General features: G+C 39.3%; 1 protein-coding gene across 1 annotated transcript; it reads right to left on the bottom strand.

Moving 5' to 3' along the window:
- Positions 1-559: 559 nt before the first annotated feature.
- On the bottom strand, positions 560-17,649 carry pknox1.2 (pbx/knotted 1 homeobox 1.2). The gene is made up of 10 exons (XM_048196412.1): positions 17,161-17,649; positions 14,153-14,292; positions 13,900-14,071; positions 10,269-10,439; positions 10,076-10,190; positions 8,401-8,498; positions 8,116-8,244; positions 6,658-6,734; positions 6,412-6,575; positions 560-2,397 (listed from the first exon to the last, which is right to left on the bottom strand). The coding sequence occupies exons 1-10, from the start codon at positions 17,209-17,211 to the stop codon at positions 2,198-2,200; spliced, it is 1,317 nt and encodes a 438-aa protein (XP_048052369.1). The 5' UTR covers positions 17,212-17,649; the 3' UTR covers positions 560-2,197.
- Positions 17,650-17,816: the final 167 nt, after the last annotated feature.

Below are 17,816 nucleotides of genomic sequence, written 5' to 3'. Positions count from 1 at the left end.
TTACGAATTTGTTCTCATAATTTAACAACTTTTTTCTCGTAATTTAATGACTTTACTCTCATAATTTAATGAATTTATTCTCAACATTTTATCTCGACTTTTTTCTCGAAATTTAACAACATTTTTCTCATAATTTAACTAATTTGTTCTCGTAATTTAACTACTTTTTTCTCGTAATTTAACGACTTTATTCTCAACATTTTATCTCGACTTTTTTCTCGAAATTTAACAAGTTTTTTCTTGAAATTTAACAACTTTAATCTCGGTGGTTTCATTTTTTTTATTATTGCTTGGCCCTAATCCTCTTCTGTATAAACCAGAGTAACAAATCCATATGAAAAATGCACCAAAATAATAATAAACAAACACCATTTTTTCCCCACTTTCCACGAACTACACAATTTCACCCCAAGTCAAATGATTTATTTGTTTACACACCAGACTCGGTGGAGGTTACACTAAAAATACTCTCTCGGCCCTGACATGAATGCAGCTCATGACCTCTGATGTCATACTACAGGATGCACACACAAATGAAATCACACGCAACAAAGTGTCCTTCAGGTACAGTGTTCTTTATTACAAAATGAAGAGTCTGAAAGGCAAATCTGTGTGTGTTTGAGTGAGAGAGAAAAGAGAAAAATGCTCAACGCCCAAAGTGCAGCATTTAAACCTCCCCATGCTAAGCTAACAGAGTTGACTTTCTCCTTTTGGGTTAGTCATCTGACCGATGGCATCACAAGACTACTGCTGCTGGAAATGAAAAGCCGTTCAGTACTGACAGCCTAAAGCACATATTGAATATGTGAAACAACTATAAAACAGGATATATGCATGATTTCAATTAAGTGACAGCTGTAAAAGGAAGAACCTGGGACAAACATATCCTTAATCCAAATGTTATATCAGCTTCTACTGTATTGAAATATGCCATGAACATTTTACTAACAGCTCAACTGCACCAATCTCATGGGGTTTACACTGATAGATTTGTATTTCTATTTGTGAGCATACAGTATGTTTCTAAAAATAATATTGTATGTTTCTTTACAATAATAAATGAAAACACATGCAATCAATCCTTAAATATTGAAAACATTTGTTTTATCCACTTAGTTATGGTGAAAAACATGTTTTCCTGCGAAAACTCTAGGAATTGTCCATGTTAACACAGAATAAAAAAAGAAATCAGTCATAAATGTTTGAGCTGAAGGGGTTTAACATCAAGGATGAGTCCCTTTGCTGAAAAATATACATAAATACAAAGTCTTGTTGACGTCCTTCTCTGTTCAACTTCTGTTAATATAATCATAAAAAAGCAATAACATTTCCTTCTCATACAACAATTACAGGCATTGAATGTCGCAAACAATAACCACAACCTCGCAAAATATCATTTTTGGACACGGTTTCCATGTCGATTGCACAGGAAGTGACATCGGAGACCGTCTCACATTGCGGCATTAGAAATGTAAAAACGTAAGGCTTCAGAGTTTATGCCTTCAGCGTACAGTATAAGTCAATCTTTGTACTTTGTACTAAGTAGTTCCCACAAACCTCCCGCACATTAAAAGTGTTTTTTTTGTCTTTTTCATACATAAATACTCCTTACAAAACATAGCAAACCAGAGCAAAACAAACAAATGGGAAAAACAAACAGATTGGCACCGATCTTTTGTGACAGTGTACTATAAAAATAGCTCCTTCTTTTTCCTGGTGCCTGATTAAAGCAAACACAGGCATGCAAGAGACGAAATCTCATTGTTGTAGTATCCGAGACCATGAGGATAAGTACAACTGAATCATCCAGCATCACTATTTTTTATTTCCTTCCTTTTAGCTCTTTCAAAATGTGCTTTGAACACTTTCTTTAAGTTTACAGTATCATACAAAAAGTGCACTCGGCTAACTGCGTCGGAAATGATTTGTGTGTTCCGCCGTGAGAGAGACTTGTGCTTGTGTCTTGGCTTTTGACCTGTGTGTGTAGGTGTGTGGGGTTGTTTCGGTGTGTGTGGCTTTAAGCCCTTTCTCTGTACTCCAAACAAGCTGTTTGACAGCTTGAGGATGTGTGCTGTGACCTTCAACACGTCAGCCGAGGTGTATGTGTGAATGTCTCTTACTTAGTGCTCTGATGCTCCTTAAACGTCTCTCTCTATACAATATACATTACTGTGAGTGTGTGTGTGGTTCAGTCCTACTACAGCGAGTCGCTGGTCTCCAGGCCCAGCCTGGTCATGTCGGAGTGAGAAGGATCATTTTCCTCGTCCTCTTCGTCATCTTCGTCATCATCATCCTCGCTGTGACCTCCCATCATGACCTGCTGCATGGCCAGCGTAGCTCCATCTGATGAAAGCGTCTGTAGTCCGTCCTCACCCACACCGACTGTTACCATGGTACCTGAGTATGACAACCGTATAATTCATATATATAACATATTCGCATAACAAACCTCATCGGTTCTTGTGGAAGCTGCGTAACACACGAGAACGAACTTCATTGGTTCTTGCGGAAGCTCAAACGTGCTGCGTAACACTAGAACGAACATCATTGATTCTTGCGGAAGCTCAAACGTGCAGCGTAACACTAGAACGAACCTCATTGGTTCTTGCGGAAGCTCAAACGTGCAGCGTAACACTAGAACGAACCTCATTGATTCTTGCGGAAGTTCAAACGTGCAGCGTAACACGAGAACGAACCTCATTGGTTCTTGCGGAAGCTCAAACGTGCTGCGTAACACACGAGAACGAACCTCATTGGTTCTTGCGGAAGCTCAAACGTGCTGCGTAACACTAGAACGAACCTCATTGGTTCTTGCGGAAGCTCAAACGTGATGCGTAACACTAGAACGAACCTCATTGGTTCTTGTGGAAGCTCAAACGTGCTGCGTAACACTAGAACGAACCTCATTGGTTCTTGTGGAAGCTCAAACGTGCTGCGTAACACGAGAACGAACCTCATTGACTCTTGCGGAAGCTCAAACATGATGCGTAACACTAGAACGAACCTCATTGGTTCTTGCGGAAGCTCAAACGTGCTGCGTAACACTAGAACGAACCTCATTGGTTCTTGCGGAAGCTCAAACGTGCTGCGTAACACACTAGAACGAACCTCATTGGTTCTTGCGGAAGCTCAAACGTGCAGCGTAACACTAGAACGAACCTCATTGGTTCTTGCGGAAGCTCAAACGTGCAGCGTAACACTAGAACGAACCTCATTGATTCTTGCGGAAGCTCAAACGTGCAGCGTAACACTAGAACGAACCTCATTGATTCTTGCGGAAGTTCAAACGTGCAGCGTAACACGAGAACGAACCTCATTGGTTCTTGCGGAAGCTCAAACGTGCAGCGTAACACTAGAACGAACCTCATTGATTCTTGCGGAAGCTCAAACGTGCAGCGTAACACTAGAACGAACCTCATTGGTTCTTGCGGAAGCTCAAACGTGCAGCGTAACACTAGAACGAACCTCATTGATTCTTGCGGAAGTTCAAACGTGCAGCGTAACACGAGAACGAACCTCATTGGTTCTTGCGGAAGCTCAAACGTGCTGCGTAACACACGAGAACGAACCTCATTGGTTCTTGCGGAAGTTCAAACGTGCTGCGTAACACACGAGAACGAACCTCATTGGTTCTTGCGGAAGTTCAAACGTGCAGCGTAACACTAGAACGAACCTCATTGATTCTTGCGGAAGCTCAAACGTGCTGCGTAACACTAGAACGAACCTCATTGGTTCTTGCGGAAGCTCAAACGTGCTGCGTAACACACTAGAACGAACCTCATTGGTTCTTGCGGAAGCTCAAACGTGCAGCGTAACACTAGAACGAACCTCATTGGTTCTTGCGGAAGCTCAAACGTGCAGCGTAACACTAGAACGAACCTCATTGATTCTTGCGGAAGTTCAAACGTGCAGCGTAACACGAGAACGAACCTCATTGGTTCTTGCGGAAGCTCAAACGTGCTGCGTAACACACGAGAACGAACCTCATTGGTTCTTGCGGAAGTTCAAACGTGCAGCGTAACACTAGAACGAACCTCATTGGTTCTTGTGGAAGCTCAAACGTGCTGCGTAACACTAGAACGAACCTCATTGGTTCTTGCGGAAGCTCAAACGTGCTGCGTAACACTAGAACGAACCTCATTGACTCTTGCGGAAGCTCAAACATGATGCGTAACACTAGAACGAACCTCATTGGTTCTTGCGGAAGCTCAAACGTGCTGCGTAACACTAGAACGAACCTCATTGGTTCTTGCGGAAGCTCAAACGTGCTGCGTAACACTAGAACGAACCTCATTGACTCTTGCGGAAGCTCAAACGTGCTGCGTAACACGAGAACGAACCTCATTGACTCTTGCGGAAGCTCAAACATGATGCGTAACACTAGAACGAACCTCATTGGTTCTTGCGGAAGCTCAAACGTGCTGCGTAACACTAGAACGAACCTCACTGATTCTTGCGGAAGTTCAAACGTGCAGCGTAACACGAGAACGAACCTCACTGGTTCTTGCGGAAGCTCAAACGTGCTGCGTAACACACTAGAACGAACCTCATTGGTTCTTGCGGAAGCTCAAACGTGATGCGTAACACTAGAACGAACCTCATTGGTTCTTGTGGAAGCTCAAACGTGCTGCGTAACACTAGAACGAACCTCATTGGTTCTTGCGGAAGCTCAAACGTGCTGCGTAACACTAGAACGAACCTCATTGACTCTTGCGGAAGCTCAAACATGATGCGTAACACTAGAACGAACCTCATTGGTTCTTGCGGAAGCTCAAACGTGCTGCGTAACACTAGAACGAACCTCATTGGTTCTTGTGGAAGCTCAAACGTGCTGCGTAACACTAGAACGAACCTCATTGACTCTTGCGGAAGCTCAAACGTGCTGCGTAACACGAGAACGAACCTCATTGACTCTTGCGGAAGCTCAAACATGATGCGTAACACTAGAACGAACCTCATTGGTTCTTGCGGAAGCTCAAACGTGCTGCGTAACACTAGAACGAACCTCATTGATTCTTGCGGAAGTTCAAACGTGCAGCGTAACACGAGAACGAACCTCACTGGTTCTTGCGGAAGCTCAAACGTGCTGCGTAACACACTAGAACGAACCTCATTGGTTCTTGCGGAAGCTCAAACGTGCTGCGTAACACTAGAACGAACCTCATTGGTTCTTGCGGAAGCTCAAACGTGCTGCGTAACACTAGAACGAACCTCATTGATTCTTGCGGAAGTTCAAACGTGCAGCGTAACACGAGAACGAACCTCACTGGTTCTTGCGGAAGCTCAAACGTGCTGCGTAACACACTAGAACGAACCTCATTGGTTCTTGCGGAAGCTCAAACGTGCTGCGTAACACTAGAACGAACCTCATTGGTTCTTGCGGAAGCTCAAACGTGATGCGTAACACTAGAACGAACCTCATTGGTTCTTGTGGAAGCTCAAACGTGCTGCGTAACACTAGAACGAACCTCATTGACTCTTGCGGAAGCTCAAACGTGCTGCGTAACACTAGAACGAACCTCATTGACTCTTGCGGAAGCTCAAACGTGCTGCGTAACACTAGAACGAACCTCATTGACTCTTGCGGAAGCTCAAACGTGCTGCGTAACACTAGAACGAACCTCATTGGTTCTTGCGGAAGCTCAAACGTGATGCGTAACACTAGAACGAACCTCATTGGTTCTTGTGAAAGCTCAAACGTGCTGCGTAACACGAGAACGAACCTCATTGACTCTTGCGGAAGCTCAAACATGATGCGTAACACTAGAACGAACCTCATTGGTTCTTGCGGAAGCTCAAACGTGCTGCGTAACACTAGAACGAACCTCATTGGTTCTTGCGGAAGCTCAAACGTGCTGCGTAACACTAGAACGAACATCATTGACTCTTGCGGAAGCTCAAACATGATGCGTAACACGAGAACGAACCTCATTGGTTCTTGCGGAAGCTCAAACATGATGCGTAACACGAGAACGAACCTCATTGATTCTTGCGGAAGCTCAAACGTGCTACGTAACACGAGAACCTACTTTCAATCTGTTCATCATATAAAGCGATCTCTTCCAAAAATTTTGACTAAACCTCTGAATTCATATGGATTAGTTTTACGATCTCTTTATGAACTTTTTGAAGCATCAAAGTGGTAGTTGCGTAGACTCAATGCAGGGGCAGAAATCTCTCAGATTTCATTAAAAATATCTTCATTTGTGATTCAAATACGAACTAAAATCTTACGGGTTTAGAATGACATGAGGGTGAGAAAATGATGACAGAATTTTCATTTTTGGGTGAACTAACCCTTTAACATTGTGAGTTGTGCTATGGAAATCACCCCTCTTACATCTTACAATGTAAATCTGCACTCTCAAACTAAATTAATACTCTGTGCTGTTTTAATCTATGATGTCGTACCGTCTTCCATGGTGACCTGTTGCTGGGTCACAGAGGAGGCGAGGGAGTTGGGCCAGAAGCGTTGTAGGGGACGCGTCTGGGGAGTCTTCTTTTTACTCTTGGGTGTGTCTGAGGAGCTGGCGTCCAGCATGGGCTGAAGGATCCGCCGCCGAGCATTAATAAACCTGGAGACATAGAGCCAATCAGAGGCAATCTAGATAACTACACTGAGCCTACATACTGTATGTATCAAGTGTGATAACTCACCAGTTGTTAACCTGCAGAAGTGTGAGGTTGGTCTGCAGGGCAATCTGTTTCTTCTCATCTTCTGTAGGATAGGGGTGCTGGGAGGGACAAAAATAAGATGGTCTTACATCTTCTCTCTATTGGATAGCGTCTGTATTTTTGCACTATATGTTAACTTTCTCTTTCTCCACTTCATTTGAACAATGTCTCTCTGTGGGCCACCCATATAAACAGACGCCTGACAGAAAAGCTGCCCGCCAGGATCTTCATTGATCAGTGCATCGTCTCCAGAAGCTCAGTCATATGAGCAGCTGACATTTGTGAGAGTGTGAATGTACGTGTGTGTCTGCTTCAAAAGCCAGTCATCCACACTTAATTCATCTATACATGTAAAAAAAAGCTCACTGCAGTTCTTATGGACAAAATCAACTTGAATTCAAGCTGTAAGAACATGTTTTCTGAGCTTAAGTAGCTCTGTGGTCTGATAATGTGAAGTTTTCATTATATATAAGCAGATTCAGTGAACAGCACTACAAAATTTTGTTTCAGCTATATTAATAAATTAAATAAAGATTTTACATAAAAAATAGGTCATTAGAGCTGCACGATTCTGGATAAATTGAGAATCACGTTTTTTTAGTTTAAAGACACCCTATGGTGAAAATCAAGTGTGATGTGATTTTCAAACATCATGTGATGTTTTTAATATGTTTTAAGACAAACCATGTGCAAATTCATCAGTCAACACCACTGCTGAGTATTTTCTCCTTAAAACTCAAATGAAAAACAGTCTCAAACATGCGGACAGTCTCAAAAGACAGTCTCAAACATGCGGTTTGAAATCGCTGGTGTCTGACATCACAAACTACCTTGTAACCAATCACGTCAAAGTGCCTGCAGGCTTTGGCACATCATTAACAGCGAACAGGTTATCCCAATATATTTTTCTGTTGATATGAAAAATCGTGTAGAATTAGCAAAACGTCAGCAGCGTCTTACGTCAGCAGCGTCACTGCGGAGTCGTGAACACGGATTGACAACAGAGCCGGAAGAGAAGACAATGCTGAATAAAGTCGTAGTTTTTGTTATTTTTGGACCAAAATGTATTTTCGATGCTTCAGAAAATTCTAACTGACCCTCTGATGTCACATGGACTACTTTGATGATTACCTTTCTGGACATGGACAGTATACTGTACATACATTTTCAATGGAGGGACAGAAAGCTCTCGGACTAAATGTGTTCCGAAGATGAGGTCTTACGGTGTTTGGAACGACATGAGGGCGAGTCATTAATGACATAATTTTCATTTTTGGGTGAACTAACCCTTTCATACTGCAGGGGTTGAAAAAAATAGAGGATTTGATGACTTTGTGTGAATAGTGAAAAATCATCTGTGATCGAACACTCTTTCGGTGAATAGGCTTTTACACTGGCCCAAGACAATAAAACAGTGAAGGACAGAAGAATATGACTTACACCGATGTGCTGGAAGAGCCAAGAACGCATGACGTTGGTGGCGTGTTTGGGCAGGATGCCTCTCTTGGCCTTAGACGAGCTGTCCTCCTGACTGAAAAAGCTCAGATCCTGGTTCAGCTGTAACTGAAGCTGTGGGCAAACAAACGCGGCCGTCAGGAGTGTGTGTGTGTGTGTGCGCTAATGCCATTCATACTGTAATAGATTATGAAGCTGTGCTGATCAAAGAATCTCTGAATACTGGAATATAACTGCATGACATGAGTGTGTTTGGTGACGATCTCTCACCTGTGAGTTCTGGATGCGTATTGTTCCAGGTGACAGAGTCTGTGTGACCACCTGCCCCTGTGGAGTAACAACTGTAACGGGCTGATATACTGTACCACCTGGGCAAAACAAACACAAGCTCACAAAGTCAATATACCACAAAATGTGAGAAAGAAGAATAAACGTGTTTAATATACACTAGCATTCAAAGGTTTAGACTTAGTACGATTTTTTTTGTTTTCTGAATTATTTTATTTAGCAAGGACATATTAAATTGATCAAAAGTGGTAGTAAAGACTTACATTGTTACAAAAAAAAAACATTTCAAACTTTCTATTCATCAAATAATTATAAAAGATGGTATCACAGTTTTCACAAAAATAATTAATCAGCACAACTATTTTCAACATTAATAATACTAAGAAATGTCTCGAGCACCAAGTCAGCATATCAGAATGATTTCTGAAGGGTCATGTGACACTGAAGACTGGAGTAACAGATTGCAACAGTCGGGTTCCAGAAGTAAAAACTCCATTCATTTTCTCCATAGGGAAATTTGAATTTATTTTGAAACCATTAAAAACAAACCTACGGTGAGGAACGAGGTAGTTAATTGATGGTATTTGCTTCTGTTGAAGCCATCAGCCAGCATTATATCAACTTAGTTTTAAAATAATCATTTAACAGCGGAATTTGTGGTGGAAAACTACATTACCCATGATGCTGTAGAGAAAATTCCACCAATCAGAGAGTCAAAACAAGCTAAATGTGCCAAAAAGTCTCTTGAGCCCCGCCCACTACCATGAAGCACTACGAATGATATAATTGAGTCGGCCTCTCAAAATATATGTGTGTGTATATACACATATACATATATATACACATATATATATATATATATATATATATATATATATATATATATATATATATACACACACACACACACACACACATATTTTTTTTTTTAGGGGCGTAATGGTACATGTATTTGTCCCGAACAGTATGGACATCACAGTTCGGTTCATGCAGTTACAGGACAATTACAGCCGGTCACAGGCAACCCACACTCCAATCCAGAAGGGGGCATTGCGGTAATCCAACGCTGTTTGCAACCAGTAAAAAGTGCAGAAGAGGAGATGTAATCATATTTTGCAATAAACCTTATTTATATTTTTAAATTATATTTTTTTTCCAACATTATAAACTGTTCGCAATGCTTCATGGGATTGTAGTTCTTTCCCTCACTGAAGCTGTTAAGTACACAGTCTTGTAGCTTTGTATTTTTGTCTGATTTTTAAATGCCTTTTTGATTAAAACTTTTCATGGCTTATAATGCTTTAACAAAGACTTTTTTTCAATCCTTATGGGAAAAATGAATGGAAAAAATACTTCCGGACCGGAACAAACACTGCTAAAAAAGGGGAGGGGCACTTTTGCACTCTATGACAGCTGAAAATTGCCATTGCACTATATTACTTTCTCTACCCCCATACAGGAGAGTGGCAACTTATCAAATTCCTTTTAAGCTTTTAGTTGTACTGTATTTATCATTGAATTGAACATGAAACACTGTTTGCAACCCATTTTACTTCTATAACGATATGGGATATGCAGTGCGTAAAAAACTTAGGATGACAAATGTGAAACAGAGGATGAACACAGACTAAGAAACAGAGTAAAACAATCAACAAACCTGTTACCACCTGTGTGGGGTTTACAGTTGTGACAGTAACGTTGCCCTGTTGTAAAGCCGACGCTGGTACTACAATACCTTGTGAACTCATGGCTCCGGAGAACGAGCTGGGCGGCTGCGAGGAGAACACGTGCATGAGGGTTATTTTCTGAGTGAAGATGGAGACAGATTTCTACAGTGTCTCTGAATGTACCTGTGTCTGTGTTGGGGAGTAGGGACTTCCTGGCTCCCCGCTGAGCAGAGTCTCACTGTTCATCTTGGTCTTGAGACAGGCGATGTAGCGGCTGCAGAAATCTTTACACAGGTCATTAACCTTCTCCAGCTCCAGCAGGTGAATCCGTAACACCTGAATAGCCTTCACCATCTGAGCCCAGTGAGAGCGTACCGTACATTCAACAAGTGTTCAGACACCATCAGAAACATACACTGTACGACATCCTTATGTGTTAAAACCAAACTCAAAATCAATAAATTTTTATTTCCTCACCAATCATGTAGATCCAGATGGACTCAAATGAGTGTGTAAAAAGTATTAAATTAGCAGAAATATTTATAACAATGTTTCCATTAAACCGGTAATTATTTGAATGTTATGGTAGAAATTAAAATTCTATACCATTTTGTCAAAATAAATTAAAAATAAAGCACTAAAAACTAAAGCCTGTCCTTTTAAAGGCTACAGGTGAATTTGGACATAACATCATTATAATGTACAGCATGAAAGATGGAAATTCATTTTGAGATTTAGCAGTTTTATTAAATTATCAATGTTTTTAAAGATTAACTTAAAGTGGGTGTTAGTTGATGACAAAGGTAATCAATATGTAAAAAATGTATGCTTAAAGGATTAGTTCACTCCAGAATTAACATTTCTAATTTACTCACTCCCATGTCATCCAAGATCTTTTTTTCTTCAGTCGAAAAGAAATGAAGGTTTTTTTGAGGAAAACATTCCAGGATTTTTCTCCATATAGTGGACTTTAATGGTTACCAACAGGTTGAAGGTCCAGTTTCACTGCAGCTTCAAAGCACTCTACACAATCCCAGACGAGGAATAAAGTTCCTATCTAGCGAAACAATTGATCATTTTCTAAAGAAAATAAAAATGTATATACTTTTAACCACAAATTCTCATCTTGCACTAGCTCTGCGATGCGCCACGCATTACGTAATCACGTTGGAAAGGACACGCGTGACAAAAGCCGAAGTACCGCGGTAGGGTGAAAAACTCCATCTCATTTTCTCCTCCAACTTCAAAACCATCCGACATCGTTGTTTTACTTTTTTTTTTGTAAAGGGTGTTTGACTTAGGCTTTGTAGACACTGGATCGTAGGACTGGGTATTGACACAATTTTCAAGTTTCGATTTGATTACTATTCACATGCTTTCGATTCGATTACGATTTCGATTAAATTCAATATCGATTATTTTGGATGTAATATTTCAGTTACAGTACATGGCAAATTTTCTAGAGGAAAAAAACTCTCAACTAATGCTGTAAACTACACATGGGAGTCAGTTGGTACTATTATAATAATATTGAAGGTTAAGTTAACTTATTTATATACAAACACTCAATGATGTTTTTATTATAAATAAAGTCTAGAATTACATAATCATATTTCTACTCCAATTCGTTTTTTTGAAAGATAAACATTTAAATCGCGGCTGTCAAATTGTCATGTCATAATTTATTCAAACATGCATTAAATATTGAACATTAAAAATTATAATGAATATGTAACGATGCATAGCTATATTTATCAGAATGCTGCTTTCTAGAGTTCATTTTTCTAGCTGATTAATGAGTTTATGGTCACTGAATATGTTTTTCTGAGGTAAATGTGACATTATTGTTTACAAGCTGTTTTATTGACGTCTTTCTGCGGTTGAAACATTGATTGAGCTATTACACGAGACATGATACGGATTTCGGTAAGTTGTACTGTATATTTTAACGTACCTTCAGATGGTTAGTCATGTTTGTTTCGCGCTGTAACTGGTATTAAAGCGGAGGAGAGGATGTTCATATGCGCTCAAACTGCCGCTTCTCTTTAAAGGTCCCGTTCTTTGTGATCCCATGTTTCAAACTTTAGTTAGTGTGTAATGTTGTTGTTAGAGTATAAATAAAATCTGTAAAATTTTAAAGCTCAAAGTTCAATGCCAAGCGAGATATTTTATTTAACAGAAGTCGCCTACATCGAACGGCCAGTTTGGACTACATCCCTCTACTTCCTTCTTTAATGACGTCACTAAAACAGTTTTTTGACTAACCTCCGCCCACAGGAATACACAAGAGTTGCGTTTGTAGAGTGTGTTTGTCACCATGTCGTCGAAACGCTGTTATTTTCATCCCGCAGTCCAATCGCCGGGTCTGATTCCGGCTCAAATTGATAGGGTAAAATTAAAGACATGTTTACAATAACACTGAGCGCGTGCATCTCCACGTTATGGTAAGAGGCGTGACCTTTCCGGGCACGGTGCGCTCAGAGCTGTCGAATCACAACACAGGAACCGCTGGCACAATCAGAACTCGTTACGTATTTCTGAAGGAGGGACTTCATAGAACAAGGAAGTCATCAGCCTGTTTTTATGACAGTGGAAACAGCGGTATACAGATAAGTAAATTATGTGAAAAATACTGTGTTTTTTTACACGCGAAACATGAACACATGTTATTTTGCACACTATAAACACAATCAAAGCTTCAAAAAACCACGAAAAACGGGACCTTTAAATGAGGTGCTAAAGCGATCTGTCACGCCACAATAAACAGTGCCAAAATGGTATTTGTTTTTTGAATCTCATAATAAAATGGATGTCATTTGAAATCTGAGACTTTGCTTCATATAACAAAGTACAAATTTATTGGATGAGAGGCGCTACATATTCTGCTCATTCATCAACTGAAAACAGACTGGACTAATTGATTCTTGGGATTTAAGAAGCGATATCGGTTAGTAAAAATGAGAAACAATTAAAATCGAGAAAAAAATGTTTTTTACCCAGTCCTAGTGGATCGGTACTTCCACCTACGTCACGTGAGACCTTTCCAACGTAATTACGTAATGCGTGGCGCATCGCAGAGCTAGTAGTAGTAAGATGAGCATTTGTGGTTAAAAAGTATATATATATATATTTTTTTTTTTTTTTAGAAAATGATCAATCATTTCGCTAGATAGGAACCTTTGATGGGCATTCAGTTTGCATTGAAACTGAAATTTGGACCTTTAATCTCTTAAACCCTGTTGAAGTCCACTATATGGAGAAAAATCCTGGAATTTTTTCCTCAAAAACCTTAATTTCTTTTCAACGCAAGAAAGAAAGACATAAACATCTTGGATGACATGGTGGTGAGTAAATTATCAGGAAATTTTAATTCTGAAGTGACCTAATCCTTTAAATATCCAATTGACTGCTACCGAGGCATTGATAATAAAATGTTTTCAACATTGATATTAATAATAAGAAGAAATGTTTCTTGAGCATCAAATCATCATATAATTTCTAAAGGATCATGTGACACTGAAGACTGGAGTAATGATGCTCAAAATTCAGCTTTGCATCACAGGAATAAATGACATTTTAAAATATATTCAAATAGAAAACAGTTATATTAAACTGAAATAATATTTCACAGTATTACTGATTTTACTGTATTTGTGATCAAATAAATGCAGCCTTGGTGAGCATAAGAGACTTCTTTCAAAAACATTTAAAAACATCTTACTGACCCCAAACTTTTGAACGGTAGTGTAAATATTTTAAAAACCTGGTTAAATAATTGATCAGTACTACAGTTTTATGACAAGGTGCTTCTTACCAGATTGTCCAAATCGGGATCCTCACTGAAGAACGCCTTGCCTTCTTTCTCCTGGTTTCGCACAAAGTTCTCGATATCCACATCGAAACTGGCCGAGGTCACGCACTCCGAGCTCTGAGTGGATTGCTCGCATTTCTCAAAGAGCAGCGCCAACAGGGGGAACAAGGGGTGTCTGACAGTCAACAAACACATCGTTCACACATCAAATGTTCTTTTGAACACAAACACAATTTTAAAAACAAGAGGAAGTTACCTGTAAATGGCCGTCTTGTAGACCTCCATAGGAGACTGTGGCTCAGACGGCGCCGAGCTGCTCTCCTCTTCCTCTCTCTCCTCCTCCTCTTCCTCCAACCTCTCCTCCACTTGTCCCGCTGTCTGTTCTCCAACTTGCATCTGCATGGAACAGAGGAGAAGGGGGTGGGAGGGGGCAGAGAATGAAGATGTGTGAGGTATGTGGAAGTTAGCAATGTCAGCTGGCATGTCTGCGGGCGGTAACGTCCGTGTGCGGGCTGCTCTGAGAAACACAGCCTCTCTGTCACAGCGCAGAGCCCAGATTCAACTAGACCCTAAGGGTCGACATGGGGTTTCGAATCATGTAACAAAAACTCATTTTTAACAAAGGCGCTTCTCTCTCAAATCTCAGACTACTCTATCTTTGTCTGTCAGATTTAGAAAGGTTTCACAGATTTAACAGAATGGTTTTACACATTAGTTTCAGACTATTTATCTGAAAAACACAGGAAATACAGAAGTACCTTGAGTGACTGTTTGACTCAACATGCAAAATATCCAGATCAGAGTTATTATATTTAACTAAAACTGAAACTAAAAACATTTCCGTTACTTGAAATACAATAAACGTTAACTAATATAAAGAAAAATATAAAAAAAACTTAACTAATTTTATTGCAACCAATTGTCAAGGCAACGTATATATATAAAGATTAAAATGTCAAAAACAACAAAATTACTAAAATGAAAATGGAATATATAAAAACTAATTTAAATTAATAAAAAAATCTAAAAGTATCTCAATGATACTAACATAACACTGATCCAGATTTCTTTATAATTATAATGCAAGAATCTATTCATACATTAAAAATGATAATATATTATACAGAGTGTTGGCTTCTTTTCTCATTTGTACAGTTTTTGCTTAGTACTTTATAGTTGGACAGGCCCACATGATTGAGTGCATGTGATGGAGAGCAACAATAGTGTTGATTGAAAAGGGGGAGATGTTAAAAATATTTCACGACTGCTGGAAAATCTCGGGTTAGTCTCGAGTCTCTCTATCGCTCCATCCGATACCGCAGAGGTCAGACTTCCAAGAATTCACAAGAAATCAATCACAGAGTGTGAGATGTTAGACTTGCATGTTTACAAAACTTTTATTGATTTTTTTATTGCAATAAAAAGATGTTTATCACTTTATTTAAAGGGATAGCTCAGCCGAAAATGAAAATTATCATATAATTTATTCAGCCTCAAGCCATCCTAGGTGTATATGACGTTCTTCTTTCAGCCGAACACAATCAGAGTTATATTAAATAATATCCTGGCTCTTCCCAGCTTTGTAACGGCATTGAATAGTGCCCAAGTTTTTGAAGCTCAAAAAAGCGCATCCATCCATCATAAAAGTAATCCATAGGACTCCAGTGGGTTTGCATTCTGCATTAGTTCAGGCAGGCCTCGTAGTCAAGCTCCGCTATCAGCTGATTCGCAAATTCCAACCCCACCCATATCAGCTGATCTGATTTCTATGGACTCCATTGGCAACTCTAAAATAAGGCGCATTACTTAAACGCAGCTTCCGTCTCTCTGCTTTCTTGGCTGCTTCCACTGCACGCTGCTTGCAACCCACCTCCTCCCCAGCTCCTCCTTAAACTTGTGTTTAACTTAAAGCAGAACTAAGTAACTTTTTTTACCTTCATAAATAGTTTTCTAAGTCCTTAAGATGGTTAATTGACTTGTAGTGGTGTGTTTGAGGCGAGCACTAACCCCATCTGGCAGGTCTACGCCAAAAAACAGCACTTGCAAGTTGAGCTGCGCTGACCCGACACAATCTCGCCTCATGTTCACGTTCACGCGAGAGTGACAAAATGCTTTAGGGTAATTCAAAAACAATGTATATATTATGACTTTATAAGAGAATTTCGAAAATTACCCGCCTTCATCAAGATTTCTTGTACTGTATTTGCAAAACTACTGCGCTGGTGAGCGTTGTAGTCGTTGTAGTCCAGAGCTGCGCTTGGAGTATTTACGACAGTGTGATTCACTGAAGGAACCTGTAGGGGGAGCTTCGCAAATCTCACCGAGTTCCGCTTTAATCAGTGTCATTCTGTTGTCATTGATGCATGCTCTGTTCTCAATAGGGGGATTTTGTGCTGCTCTCCCAGGTAAAAAATGGGAGGTTGTCCCCAGAAGCTGCTGCTGTTCCCAGTCTTGGCTTTCATGGAGCTCATGAAAAGGACGGGGAATTTAGAATAGAGCCATACCGCCAAATTGTATATTGTATATTTTATTGGCCATACCACCAATAAAAAATTGACTAAAGTTTGTCACTTGTGATTTTTGACTTAAGTGGTCCTGACTGAAATGCCTTCTGAAGCAAAGCATGTTTTTTTTTTGTGGTTTTTTTAAATATCCATATTTAAAACTTTATAAACTATAATCACTGACTTCCAGCAATGGCCGTACGTGTGTTAATGAAAGAGTCGAGTTCCAGTGAAAGGGTGACCTCTGACCCGACGTATGACGTAGGAGTAGCGCAAGTGTAGGTGAGAATAGACACCTTGCGCAAAAACATATACATATACACATAACTCTTTCATGAAAGCATGTACGGCTGTTGCCGGAAGCCAATGATTATAGTTTATAAAGTTATAAAGGATATTTTTCCAAAAAAAAAAATAACATTGCTTCACTTCAGAAGTCATTTATAAACCCACTGCAGTCCTATGGGTTACTTTTATGATGGATGGATGTATGTGCTTTTTGGAGCTTCAAAAACTCAAGCACTATTCAATGCCATTTCAAAGCTTGGAAGAGCTAGGATATTATTTAATATATTATTTATTGTATTCGGCTGTTTAAGTCGTATACACCTGGGATGGCTTGAGGGTGAGTAAATTATGGGATAATTTTCATTTTTGGGTGAACTATCCATTTAAAAGTTTGATTAAACACACACAAAACAAAAACAGTATTCCAGTGGCGTAAGAGCTAAAGAGCTACTCGCTCTTTGGCAACACAAACCTGTTCAGCCTCTTGGTAATCCTCCATGGACACCGATGGGGATGTCATCATAGTTACTGTTGCCGGGGACAATGCTTGGGCATTCTATAAAGCTGATCTGTAGCACCACTAAACTGACACAACAAAGAGAAACATTTATGTGGAAGAACTACCAAACAGTATTAAAACCTGCCACTCTTTATTCTATAGTGGAAAATGAACAATATGCTGATATAAGCATCGATTATCTGTAGGTGTATAACACATAACTGTATTAATTTTATAAAACTTGTATAGCATAAGGGCCATTTAGTGTTTTACTGACAGATGTACATGTAAACATAGGCCAGACCAAGTATTCAAAGCTATATTGTCCTTAATTTTTAGACACATAACGCAAGTTTTACTGTTAGCCTTAACTAACTGAATAATTAGCATTTTGTTTTCAAATGTTTAAATGATAATAACAAAAAGCGTTAAAAATACTAAAAATACCCGTTTCATTTCAACAAATTTTACGTTTTTATTAAATTGTGTGTGTGTACATATATATATATATATATATATATATATATATATAATATGTATATATATATATATATATATATATATGTATATATATATATATATATACATATATATATAATCGGTTCATAAATTAAAATACAATTATAAAT

This window comes from Megalobrama amblycephala, linkage group LG7, assembly GCF_018812025.1.
Source record: "Megalobrama amblycephala isolate DHTTF-2021 linkage group LG7, ASM1881202v1, whole genome shotgun sequence".
Classification (NCBI taxonomy): Eukaryota; Metazoa; Chordata; class Actinopteri; order Cypriniformes; family Xenocyprididae; genus Megalobrama; species Megalobrama amblycephala.
The sequence above is the reverse complement of the archived record's forward strand: the minus strand, read 5'-3'. Positions and strand labels throughout refer to the sequence as shown.

Coding starts and splice junctions, on each gene's coding strand:
- pknox1.2 (XM_048196412.1), bottom strand. CDS start 17,211: ATGATGACATCCCCATCGGTGTCCATGGAGGATTACCAAGAGGCTGAA. Junction 8,245..8,400: donor TACGCATCCAGAACTCACAG/GTGAGAGATCGT, acceptor GTTTGCCCACAG/CTTCAGTTACAGCTGAACCA. Junction 6,576..6,657: donor CTTCTGCAGGTTAACAACTG/GTGAGTTATCAC, acceptor CTATGTCTCCAG/GTTTATTAATGCTCGGCGGC.